Source organism: Peromyscus eremicus, chromosome 7, assembly GCF_949786415.1.
Source record: "Peromyscus eremicus chromosome 7, PerEre_H2_v1, whole genome shotgun sequence".
Classification (NCBI taxonomy): domain Eukaryota; kingdom Metazoa; phylum Chordata; class Mammalia; order Rodentia; family Cricetidae; genus Peromyscus; species Peromyscus eremicus.
Genome location: NC_081422.1, coordinates 105124478 through 105137859, shown reverse-complemented (window position 1 = coordinate 105137859; position 13382 = coordinate 105124478). Strand labels below are relative to the sequence as shown.

The 13382-nt window shown below is 46.5% G+C and overlaps 1 protein-coding gene across 1 annotated transcript in view; it reads right to left on the bottom strand.

The window, feature by feature from the left end:
- Positions 1-2230: 2230 nt before the first annotated feature.
- Trank1 (tetratricopeptide repeat and ankyrin repeat containing 1) overlaps positions 2231-13382 on the bottom strand; it is a 58660-nt gene continuing 47508 nt past the window's right edge. Inside the window, exons 17-22 of the mRNA XM_059269097.1 lie at positions 13091-13194; positions 12855-12987; positions 9526-9671; positions 5468-8517; positions 4593-4691; positions 2231-3665 (exon numbers count right to left, since the gene is read on the bottom strand). Coding sequence (XP_059125080.1) covers positions 3565-3665; positions 4593-4691; positions 5468-8517; positions 9526-9671; positions 12855-12987; positions 13091-13194 — 3633 coding nt within the window. The 3' untranslated portion in view covers positions 2231-3564. The remainder of the gene's footprint in view (positions 3666-4592; positions 4692-5467; positions 8518-9525; positions 9672-12854; positions 12988-13090; positions 13195-13382) is intronic.

The window sequence follows — 13382 nt, the reverse complement described above, 5'->3', positions numbered from 1 at the left end:
GCAAGAAGCCTGCCACGGCCATACAGTTTGTAAGCAATATAAGTCTCTGTGTTTACTTGGTTGGGTCTGAGCAGCTGTGGGACTGGCGGGTGACAAAGATTTGTCCTGACTGTGGGCAAGACAGGAAAACTCAAGCTACAGCAGGACATGATAGTTCAGCTACAGAGCCTGGAACACAAATGCTCCCACGGCTCCCAGTCTTACATGTGCTCAGCTCCAAAGGAAGATGGTCACCAACTGTCTCAAGACTGTGCCATCTCAGACAGACCTTGTGTCAAGGCAGATGTGACATACTGAAGAGGGTCTTCCTCACTTCTCCTACATTACAGAAGCTGCCTAGTCCTTAAAGACTCCAAGTAAGCAGGGGGCTACTCAATAAGGACTTGTATTGAATTTACACAAGAGGAATGGGGCACAGCACATGATCTGAGTCAAGTTAAGTAAAAGAGACGTTTCACACACAAGCAAGATCCATGTGTGTAGCCTATTATCAGGCCATTAAACCCAAGGATTATGAGAGACTTAGTGCTATAAGCTGGAAACACAGGAAGTCACAGTCAAAGCCAGTAACGTTTAAAAATATAAATTGAATGCTTCATATAAGGATTGCATAAAATGCAGAAGTTGCTTTGTTAAGATTTTGAGAGAGTGAAGGTTTGGATCATTTTCCTGGGCCATAGGATAACCCAGCTGTTTGGCCTGAAGGTCACTTCTGTGAGGGAGGAGTGTAAACCCTACCCACCCACAATCATCATCCCTTTCACCAGCCCTAGCCCATATGCCCATGCAACAGCAATGACTACAGTGGCCCAGGAAAGCTTACTTTGTCACACTAGAGAAACTGATAGCTGATGTACTCTAGTCACCAATGGGGAACCTCGTGACAATCAGGACCTAGGAGGGCAATCATTCTCTCTTTGCACACTATTGATAGCAAGTATACCATGAGCTGTTACCTAGTGAGCTGTGAGCTATGCTCTTGCAGCAGCCACTGTAGACCAGAGTGCCTAGCAAATCTGGGGTTCCTTTTGAACCATAAGCTTCCACTTGGGAAACTTAGGCAGGCTGGCTAGGAAAAGGCACCTTCAGTCCTTGTTGAAGAGTTGGGTACATCCTTAGAGACTCTTGCACCTGATACCCCTAACTTTGCTACACCTACCTTTCCTGTTATGGGATATTCTTGGGTTGCCTTTGCGAAGTTAATCATCATTGTGACTACTGTTTCATGCTGGATCCTTGTGCCCTCCAAGTGTTTGGATTTGGATGTGGGGCAGGGTGTTTTGTTTTGTATCCTACAATGGTCTTGGGACCTTGAATAAATGCCCACATCCTGTTTTTCCAGGCACACCTAGGACAGCAAAGCTCCTGCCACAAGACTGGGCTCTTGAGCTCAGGTCACTGTTGGTATTCCTGACCCTCCTGCTGACTTCCATTCTCTTCTCCGGACTTTAAAAGCTGTAGAGAAGGACTGTTGGGGAAGGGCTTTTGGTACATACCAGATGCTACAGGTAGAAAAGGCAATGGGATTATCTGTCCCTGTGCTGAGACCCTTAATCCTAAATCCCAGGATGGAACACTTGGCATGCTCCAGCTCAGATGTCCTGCCACCTCATGTAAGTGAGCATGGACATCACAGCACCAAGACCGGAGGGTATCCAAACCCCACAGCTTACAGGCCTACTCTGCCAGGTAGGAAGGGATCTTAGTGCAATTTCTCAAAGAGTCAACTGAGGCCCGATTGGGGTAGAAAATGCTGCTGCCACCCTCACACACTATGCCTCTCTGTCACCACTGTTTTCTCATGGCACCAGATCTCCTACACCAGGTCATAAGGCTCTGTGGAAGGTGGGGCACTTGAACACTGGGTTGAGCAGATCTGGCTCATCTCAGGTTATTCAGCTCATGGGCAGGAAAGGAATCTTACTCCAGGTCTCCTACCTTCTAGGGCCATGATCCTTGCTAGGGGAAGTCCATGCACTCCAAATCCTACAGTAGAGAAGCAGACAGACTGAAAAGAATTTGTACAAGGCTAGCCCTCAGCAACACTCCTAAGCCTGAGTGCCTGCACTCAGCTGTGTTTCTCTGACCTTGAATTTCTTCATCTCAGCAGACACAGCTGAGTGCAGGCACTCGTGGGGAAGCATCAACCGGCAGCCCCAAGGGAGCCGGCACCAACAGTCACACATTTGTTCTCAGTGGGAACTGTAAATAACCAAAAGACAACAGCAGGTAAGAGAGATGCTATAACTTTATATAAAAAATGTGGTAAGACAGCAATATTTGATTAGATTTTTTTCTGGCAAGTTTATAAAAAAAATCTGGAAAATGAGAAAGAAACATAACTTAAAAGAATTACCAAACCAACATTTCAAGGAAACACATCTTTAGAAAGATGATGGAGGGCTAGTGGGCAGTGAAAGCAGCAGCAGCGTGGAAGCAAAGCTGGTTCTGTGGTGAGACAAAGCCTCCAGAGACAGCAGGACCTGGGCGGAGTGGCGAAAGAGCAGGTAGTGACCATCCAAGGAAGGAAGGGTTCCCAAATGAGACCAGGCTGAGAGTTGCTGGCAGTGAGTGGAGGGGAACACAGGCCTCATGCAACCCCTCTGGTAGGGCCTACAGGCCACATGGCAGTGATCCACAGCCAAATCCCAAAGACGCACCATTAGAAGGCTGGTTCCTCTTCTGTCCATTGTTCCACACCTGAAGAGCCCAGTGGGCAGAAACTGGAGCTGTCAACCTGAGTATGGGTGTCATATATAGTGGGGAGAACCAAAAAACATAGATGTACAAGGTATACACAAGGCGCTTCTCATATCATCTACACAAGGCAAAGGCAAGACCACCTTGGAGCAGGCTGGAAACACCCTCAAATGTTCCTCCAATGAAAAAGATGTCCAAAGGCTGCTAGGCAGAAGCTTGACTACATTCTGAGGTAGCCTAACCATGACTTGCACAAGTAGCTGAGAATGATCACAAGGGGGGGGGGGGTTGGGGGCCAGAAAAATCACCATAGAGAAAAGGAAAATATACCCCAGACGCCACTCAGACAACCAGAAGGTAGCCTAGGCTCAGGGGCAGTTGATGGCAAGGCCCAAATGAACACTGGGCACAAATAGTCTTGGTTCTGCTTGCTGATTTACAGCAGTGTGGCAAGAGATAAGGGATCCACAGAGGGATTTCCTGGCCCGGAGCAAGCCAGGAAATGAGGTGTGCCAATCTTAAATGCCTCGTCCTCCTACAGTGAAGAGGAGCCAGAGGGGCTGAGCTTTGGGCAGAGAAGTCCCAGCACTCCTTTCAACACCCTCCCCAATAACTGCACATGTATGGTGTCTGGGGGAGCAGTGCTACTGTTAGACCTCAACTTGGAAAACTGGAGGTCCCTGTGTCTGAGGGAGTAGTCTGACCCTACACATCACTAAAGGGGCAGTAACAATGAAGAGCAAAGGTGGCTGTCCCTTTTTAACACTAATTCACATTCTTCTTCTCTTCTGCCCTAGCATTTAGAATTCTAAAACAGGATGGAATGCTCTAAGGTTTAAGAAGCAATAAATGGGTGTAAATATGTTAGTATTTTCTCTGTTTTCCACATTTCCGGGAACGCCTTCTAGGGCAGAGCTCGCCAAAGTCTTCAACTTCGTTTTCATATTCCTCTTCCTGAACAATACCTAGTTAGGAAGCAAAAAAGCAAAATCCAAGTGAAAATGGCGACTTCCTATTCTACCACGGAGTTTAACATCTGGGTAAAACCTGATGTTTCTGGAATCATTGTTTTAAAGTAAAGAAATGAAACTCTGCCAGGGTGGGAGAGAACAGAACTTTTCATTGAGTACTGATGTTGCTTCCCAAGCAGAGCCCAAGCAAACACCCTTCTCCAGAACTAAATCTTCATAGGGTTGGCTCCTTGAGCTGACATGCCAATTATCTCTTTTGAAATAATCACCAAGTCATGGGACCCAAAAGGGACTACAGCATAGCAAAGACTTTTGTACCAAGTTTCTCCAAGTTTTCCTCAGCTCTGGGGCTGGGGTTTGCCAGTAGCATCTGGAAGGGTCTCCAAGCTAGATAAAACACTCCGAGAAAAAAGAAATGTGGTGTGGCTCAAAGGAGGCAGCAGTTGGAAAGGGCAAGGAAGAAATTCTGTATCACATAGAACGTGGTAAGAAAAGTGTGACTCCTGCTAAGAAACAAGGTGGAGCCCTCTGCAACGTCCCTAGCCATTTGCTCTGTGTCCATGGGAACCTCTGGGTCCATACTCATGCTGCGACATACTAGACAATAGATCCCCACTGGCTAACATGGTAGACTGACACAGGCAAACACTCTTATCAAGGGATGGCTTTACACCACCACCTATCCTTAGGAGTTGCTGGGGTGAGTCTGCACGATGACTGAACATCTATAATAACTCAGAAGCAACTACTATAAGCCCAGAATAATGTCTTTCATCAGATGGAGAAATTCTATCACTAACAGTTTGGCAAATATTCCTGACATCACTGGCAAACCCACCTGACACTCACTCACCTGGAAGCCAGCAGTACCAAAAGCCACAGGATCCAAAGTATCACCTGTCCTAGGAGAACAGGCCTTACCTTCATCTTTTAAGCGGAGCTCTGTCTTCTTCAGCCACTCCTGCGCGTTCTTGACTGACAGGGCCAGAATTTTGACCTGTCGAGTCATTACCTCCTCGGCTACAGAAACCAAAGCACAGAGGCTCTGAGTAAAGAGATGGCTTCAGGCATTAGAGCATCAAGCACTAGGCCAACTTCCCCACATCCCAAAGCTGCCTTCTGCCACCACAAGCACAGGCTGCCTTAAACACTAGCCCAGTGCCACAGCTGTGCATCTGCGGATTGCCAAAAGCAAACCTTTCCAGCAAACTTGTACTCAAACGGTCATTAAGCCCTAACCTGGGAAAAGTGTCTAAACTACAGAACTTTTTTCAATGTAATTTTGTTAAGTTTATGCTTAATTTCCAGTGCTGCTAAGAAACAGCTAGTAAAGAAGCAAAGGGGAAACTTGACTGTAGAGCAGATGAGAACACTTACTATGAAAGGCTCACACTGAGTGTAACTCAGGGGCTATCCTAAGAAGAGACCTATGTACTCAGTTTCTACCCTAGGGTTCAGCATCTAGTTGATGCTCAAGGAAAGATCATTGGATGAGTAATACAAAGGCCCCTCAAAGAGTTTTCTCATGACTTTAAACATTCTCCCTGTATCTTCTCCATAGAATTAGACAGCAAACCACTTTCTCATCTGAAGCACCCAGAGAAACCATACCAGCTTACACTAATCACAAATATTTAACTGAGGATGGCCTCAACAATGAGACTTTGCTGGAATCTGAGAACAGCCTTTTATTGTCTCTCTGCTAATACCAACATGCCACCCCTACACCCTAAGTCAGCTGGACCTGAGCGTCTGACAGGCCCACTAGTGCCTGGACAATCCCCACGAGCTCTCACCTTCAGCCCAGGCCTTGCGTCTGTAGAGCTCCTCCACCAGATCTGAGACCCTCCTGATGTGCTCCTGCACCTTTCTCTGCAGCATGTGGCTCTGCTCCTTAGAGCCCAAGTGGCCACGGATCCAGATGCTCTGCTCGATATCCTGCACCACTACTTTGCCTTCTTCGATGGCCGGGTCTGCCTTTTCATGGAAAAACTCTAGATATTTCTGGTAGGCTGCCTGCTGCCTCCGGTGGCCTTCCAAGCGAATGTGTTGCTCATATGACTCACTGATTCTCTCTCGACACTCTCTCCCTTCCAGTTCAGCCCTGGAGATGATCACAGCCTCTGATGCTCCCTCAAATGCTTTGCCAGGACTGAAGTAGCTTTCAGGGCTGCGGGTGAACTTCACCCCACACAGGTCACACTGGGTCCTGTCTACATCGGCCCTTTTGAAATTCCCAGCCCTGAGCTCCCTAGCCTCCTCCCTGCTATGCTCTGTCTGGATCCATCTTCTCCAGCTGATGCACAGAGACACCACCAGGCAGGCTCTGCGCAGCTTACGCTGGATCAAGGCCTTCCGCTGCTTCTGGGAAAGGATGGCAGCCAGAAAATGATCTCGGTCTTCCAGGGCCAACTCATCTAATTCATGTGTCTCATCTTCACCAAAATCCCACTCTGGGTCAGCAAACTGGTCCACAGGGCCCATACAGAGCAAGCGGTTCAGTCTGACCTCTTCATGACAGAGGCCACGGACCACAGTGCCTTTGGTGTGCACACTGTCCCACCGCCAGTGGCAATCCACCAGGTACTCTTCATCCCGCTCAAAGAGCAGGTCCTGCAGTGCCTCAGCCACAGACTTGACACTGACTGCCATCAACACCCGCTGTACCACCTTCAGCAGCCTCTTGGGCACCTGGTCTGGCCAGTTCATGCTCATCAGCTGCAGCCTTGTCTGGATCTCCCGGAAACGGCGGTACAGAAGTGGCTTGCAGAAGGGCTGCAGGACTTCCTCAGCATTCACCAGCATCACCAAGCACAGCACCAGTGTCCGTTCTGCCTCCCCGGAGATCACATAGTCTATTTCACTGAAGGCGTCAAGTAGAACATTGAAGTTCATATTCTCGTAACCACACATCACCTTGACGAGGTAGGAGAGGTGGAACCGGAAGTCCCGGATGGCTCTGGCCACATCTTTCGGCTTGTACTCTTGGATGATGGAGAACACGTCCCCAGATTCCCTGTCCTTCTTGCTGAACAGGAACTCCCAGAAGTGCAAGAGCGCAATGTAGCTCTTAGGGAGGCACAAGACAGCATTCTTCCAGAGACGGGTCAGCACCACTCCACAGTGTACGAACTGCAGCTCCAGCAGCACCACTGTGTTGGTGATGCTGGGGACCAGCGGCGCTTTGCACCTCCTAATGAGGACGTTCATGAAGCGGAAGAAGAGCCTCTTGTAGTCTTCAGGGTTCCTATGCACATAGAGCTGGTCCAGGGAAGTCTCCAGCAGCCGGATGAAGCACAGATAGGACTTCTCCACGTTCTCGTCTTCCTTGTTGGGCACCAACATGCCGAATTTCCCTTCTACGCCTCTCACTCTGCTGCTTCTCCCCTTGCTTCTGTCCTCTCGGTCAGACTCTAGTGCTTTCAGCTCCCGGTTGTAACTGTCTTCCTCCTGGTGAAGCAGCTTCTCAAAGTCCTCTGGGTAGCCGGAGGACAGAAGGAAAGCCTGCATGGCGCTCAGCCACAGGTCTGTGGACTCCCTGCGGCTGTGCGCACTTTCTTTTTGAAACAGGTCATGGATGTACTCTTTCAAGGCGAACCGGTAGGAGCGGAAGGACTTGTAATTTGGCTTGAGGATTTCTTTGCAGGCCATGGGGTTTTCTGACAGCACTCTCTGATGGAAATGCCGAGGGAAGAGGAGGTTTAGGAATGATTTGCAAAGGCCATACGTATCTGGAGACAAAATACAATCTATTTCTTCAAGTTCTTCAGCTAAGACCTTAGGGAATGCTTTCTTGGCTTCCAGAAGCAACCCATTAATTGCTACCAGGTGCATTTTCGACTGAACCATGCACTTGGCCTCACAGCGTCTGAGGGGCCTGTGGAAATCTTCACACTGTTCATCCTCACATTTCAAACCCACAATAAATCTCATGCAGATCCCCGGGTAGGTCTTCCCAAGCAGGATCTGTGTGATCTGACACAGTCTGCTCAAAAGGTGCTTATTCAGGGCTACCTTCACTTGATCAGTCACTATTAAGAAGTGATCTTTTGTTTTCTTCTCACTCAAGGTCAAATCCAGGTCAAAAATTATTCTTAATATGGGCCCAGGGTCATTCTGGGCTATCTGGCAATATTTAGCATCCACTTGAGAAATCCCAAAAAACTCAAAGCAAGATTTGACCATTTCCTTCTCAGCATTGTTTGTCACATTTTTAAGGGCCCTGACCAGGTTGAGAAGGACTTCCAAGCCACCTGGAGCCAGGGCCAGAACCTTCTGATGCTCAGACTCACACTGGCTGGCTGCTTCATAGAGAGCTTCTACCACTCCTGCTGAGTGGTTGAGCATGTCAAACTTGATGAAGGCATCTCTAAGCTTCTGAAAGTCCCTCAGGATGACACCCTGCAGGAAATGGGCCTCCGCAATGCCGGACAGCTGGCTGGTTTGATAGCAAAGATCAAGTGCTTCTCTCAGAACAGCCTTTGTATGCTCTATGTCGGAACCTCTGGCCACATTGAGGCGGGCAAGCCCCAGGAGGCACGAGGCCTGAAAGTCCTTGTCAGCAGTGAGCCTGGCAGCCTCCAGGAGACAGCCATGTTGCTTCATCAATAGGGCAGCCTCTTCTCTCCGACCCTCCTTGTTAAGCAGTTCTGCCGCTTCTGCTAGGCATTTCCGAGACTTCAGGAACACCAGCTGATCTTCTACGTCAAGCTTGGAAAGAACAGCCATCATTTCCTTACTCTTATTTGCACTCAGGTACTTTGCAGCAGCTTCCAAGTAAAACTGGCTGGCAGAATAGGAGAGCTTAGGAATGGGAAAGGTCTTGTTCTTTACCATTTCTTCATATCTGTAAAGACAGAGTGTTGTGGGATATTTGTACACTGTGTGAGTATATGTTGCTGTGATTGGTGTAATAAAAAGCTGAATAGCCAATAGCTAGGCAGGAGAATATAGGCGGGACTCTGAGCAGAAAGAGAACTCTGGGAAGAAGAAAGGTGGAGTCGCCAGCCAGATGCGGAGGAAGCAGGATGGGCAGGCAGTACAGAGATGAGGTAACAAGCCTCATGGAAGGATGTAGATTAAAAAATATGGGTTAATTTAAGTTGTAAGAACTAGTTAGGAACAAGCTTAGGGTAAGGCTGAGCTTTTATAATTAATAATAAGTCTCCATGTCAGTATTTGCTTGTGGGCTGGCAGTCCTGACAAAACAGTACAGCTACAACAGAGGGTATACATGACAACTTGTTATCACCAAAATAGGAAGGTCCTTCCAAAATGCAGTACAAAGCAACTTAAATAAAGCTCCCATGAGCAGATATTAGAGAAAAGATCTAAACCTGTCTGGCACTCAAACATTTCTAGAAATGTTTCGTTGTCCAGGCAAAATATATGCGTACTGAAAACCAAAACACAATAACCATGTTGGGTATTGAGCTTTGGTAAACATGACTGTGATACTGAAAAAGGACATAATGGTGGCTGTGTGTAAACACCGGATGTGGCAGCAGCATCTTTGTTTTTTATCTAGCTTGCATGGGATTGGAATCACGTTACACTGATAAAGCTCTCAGGGTCCTTGCCCTCCACTAGCAGGAGTCAGTGGATCCTATTACAAACACGCTGGGACACAGCCTTCATCTTTAGCCCTCTCCTGTGATGACGGGCCAGAGCTTAGCATGAGGCTAAAAGGCTGAGTCCACTCTCAAGGAGCTCTGATACTGCACTGAAGTGTCCTCTCCTGTGAGGGAGATTGACATGGCCAGGCACTTCAGAAGCAGCAGAGTGACTCCACAGCAGGCCATCTTGAGAGAAGGGAGAAGAAGGCAGAAAGATGCAAAAGAATAAAGCCACCTACTTTTCCACTGCAATAGCGGCTTCCTCAAATAGCTCTTCTTGGCAGTACATCCTGAGTGCGAGGTCAAACTCCTGAATCTGCTCAAAGCATCGGAAAGCATCTTTGAAGCACTGGCTTCGCTTATAGAAATAGGCAGCGTCTCTTATCTAGAAGAGTAACATTTTACTGTTATTTAAAGTATTCTAATTTTTAAGCTTAAAAAACTATCACATGGATAATAAAAGTAATTATATATCTATTTCTTAGAATCCAGTTAAAACCACTATAGTATAGATAAAAACTAATTCCTTTTAAAATAAAGGGGGAAAGTTAAGTCCCAATGTCACATCATATACAAAGATGGAGTCCAGGTGGATTCAATTTAAATACAGGGGCTGGAGAGAAGGATCAGCAGTTAAGAGCACTTGCTTGTCTTGCAGAGGACCCAGGTTCAAAACCCAGCACCTACATGGCAGCTCACAACCAGCTCTACCTCGAGTCCCAGGGGATCCATTGCCCTCTTCTGGCCTCCTCAGGCACTGCATGCATGCAGTACACATATACACATTCAGGCAAAACACCCATAGATATCAAAAAATAAATAAAAAAGTTTAAAGGTTTAAATACAAAAATTATTGAGGAAAATGTATGGGAATATCTGTGACCTGTAAGTAAAAATGTTCCCAACAAAACCTAAAGATACAAATCTTAGGAGAAAAGTTAATGAATTTTATGACTTCAAATCTGTTCAACAGAGATCTTATGAAATAAAGCTAAGAATAAAATTTCAGTTTCAAGGGCTGGCATACAGTTCAGTGATGGAGTACTTGCTTAAGATGTGTGTAAGGCCCAGGTTCAATTCCCAGCACTGGAAAAGGAGGAAAAGAAGGAGAAGGAAGAAGAGGCAAGGAAGAAAACCAATGTCAGCACTGAGAGCAGCACTGTCCAACATCTCTCTATGAGAACAAACCTGTCTCGCTATTGTGTGATCCAATCTACTGGCCACTAACTAAGTGTGAATAGAGACCTTGTTATATGGGGTACTGTATCCTAAAAACTGAAATTTAAATTTTATTTAATTTTAATTATCTTAAGTAGCCATATCTGCCTAGAAGCTACCATATAAAAATTGGCAGGTCTAGAACATAAAAAGAATTTCTGTCGCTACAAAGTAAAGACTTTTTTGAAAACAGAATTTTAAAGAAACCAAAGGCTATAAACCATTTACACCAGGAGAATGTGAACAGCTGACATGAAGCTGCTCAGCCTCAGTAACAGAGGAATGGAAATCTAATCCACAGTGAGATACATCTAAAGGCTCGCGAAAATTAGAATCTGCTAAACATGGCCAAAGACATAGGGAGCACAGAATCTTTACACACAACATGGCATGGCCATTCTGGACAGCAAGGCAGCCGTACCTAGTAAAATGAGATAATAGTACTGAAGACCCCAGGGCTGCAGGCCACTTCTAGCAACACATCATAAATGGCTCCAGTGGGACTGCTACACCACAGTGTTGTGTGAGGCAACCAGGCACTAGTGGGCAGCCTGAACTTTCATCACTGGAGAAATGGGGCAGTGATATAGAGAACGCTCACTCTGGAACATTAACCATGGTCAGAGACACAGCTTAACACAAGAGAAAAGGTGGGAAAGCCAAGGCACAGAATAAGACAAGTTTAGACAAGCTTAAAATCCACGTGTATAGGAAACACCACTATCTAATCTTCAACAATACAAGCATGTGAGGCTGAGGAAAGGTTAAAAAGATAAGTGACACCTGGCTCCTTTCCCATGGCCGGCACTGGGAGGCAAAGGGGGGAAGTGATAGGCGATACCTGCATCTTGTAGCCTTATAGGGTTCAAGATGGTAGCACCGAAGACTGAAGGGAAGAGACTAAAGAAACTGGAAAGCCTAGAAACTGTCTTAATTCCTAGAATGTAGGATGTCTGTTCCCACTAAAATGTAGTATCCCTATTCTACCCCAACTTCCATACAAGTCACATCCCATAACAAACATGGAGTCAGGTCTGCAGCATTGGGAAGGACTGATCTCTTTCTTAGACACTGACCTGGGGCCCACAACTCCAACTTCTCAGTAGGTCTCATTCGCTATTCCCCACTCTGACTTCAATATCCAGGGTGTGCCAGGGATCCTAGAAACTATCACACTGACACACAGGCACAGAAACCCATGTTCCAAATAGAGGGTAGGAAACCTGGGTAGAAAATGCAACAGTTCAGTCCCATGCTTTCTAACCCAGTTTTTGCAACTGGCAGACTGTTTTAAAATTCTTACTCCACCACAACTGATACACTGACAAGGAATTGCTGGGCTGGGGAGACAGCTCAGTGCTTGCTATATAAGCCCTAAGATCAGAGTTCTGATCACCAGAACTCACTTAAATGCCTGGTGAGGAGAGTGGCTTTGGAAAGTAAAGATGGAATCCCAGAGCAAGCTAGCAAGCAAAACTGGCCATATCAGTGAGTTCTGGGTTTAATTCACTGACCCTGCCTCAATGAGTAAGGTGAAAGAGAGATGGAAGATGATTCCTGACATCAACTTTAGGCACGGGGCAGGCAGACAGACACACACACACACACACACACACACACACACACACACACACAAATGGAAAAAGAAACAAAGGAACTGCTGAGAAAATGACCACCACTTGGGTACATATCAATGCAATGTACCTATGAACAATTTCTAACTGCTTACTTTCTTCTCCTGTTTTAATCTTGCCACAGACAAGCAGCCACTTGTGGCCACTGCCAGTTTGCTGACCACTGAGAAGCTGTGTTCCAGACTAGAAGTTCTGCCCAACAGAGTTTTGGGCAATGATTCCATTCTGTAACAATGATAATTCACACTGTGGCTAGTGACACTGAGGTTCAAGCTTTTAACTTTACTTTCTTTAATTAACTTTATATCAAGTAGCTGCATGTGGATGCTGAATTAGACCATAATGATCTAGGTAATTACTGGGAACACAAAAATGTCTCCATGTATACACCAGACTATTCACTCAAGCTGACTCCAGACTGAACACATGGAAAGAGAAAGTAAGAATATTCTAACACCCATCTGGTTTGGGTCTGTGACTTAGCCTCCCGATGGGTGACTTCAGGCCTTGAATATTAACACAGATGTGGATGAACACAAAGACACACACTCTGTTGAGCAAGTGGAGAAATGAAGATCACAGATAACAGGGCCAGCTTCTCCTCCCTTCAAGTATTGGAGTCTCTTTCTGCCACAAGCAGAGGCTGAGGGCCCACCCCTCCATTTGCTCAGATGAAGTCCCATTCGTCAAGGAGCACCTTTGGGTTGGAGTCATACCTTTCCCAGCCTCTCACATAACTGGGCAGAGAGCTGGAACTCCTTAGCGTAGCTCAAACACTTAAGAGATAGCTTTGGCTCATTGCACTCCAAGTAAGTCTTAGCCAGTTCCAAATACTGCAGCTCCTTCTCCCTGGAGGAAGGGAAAAAAATCAGCATTGTCAATGAAATATGGCTAGTATATCCAACCTGCTGCTCTTATTAGAGAGCATCTGAACTAATCCTGGGACACTTACTTGGGGCTGACTTTCTTTGATTTCATATTCAGAGCAGTGTGGTGGGCCAAAGCCAACTTCTCCTTCTCAACTGCATCTCCTTTCTGGTAACACTTAGCTGCAACCTGGAATGGGTCAAAGGTTTGATTCCCAGCAAGGTAATGGAGGTAACAGAACAAGAATTAATGCATGCATTATGTTACTATGGACAGAGCCCTGCGTCTGGCCCAGCCCAATCTGACAGGGAAGAACAGGAAGGTGCAGGTGATTTAAAGTGGGGAATCTCCAAAGACAGAGCCCAGTTGTGGGACCG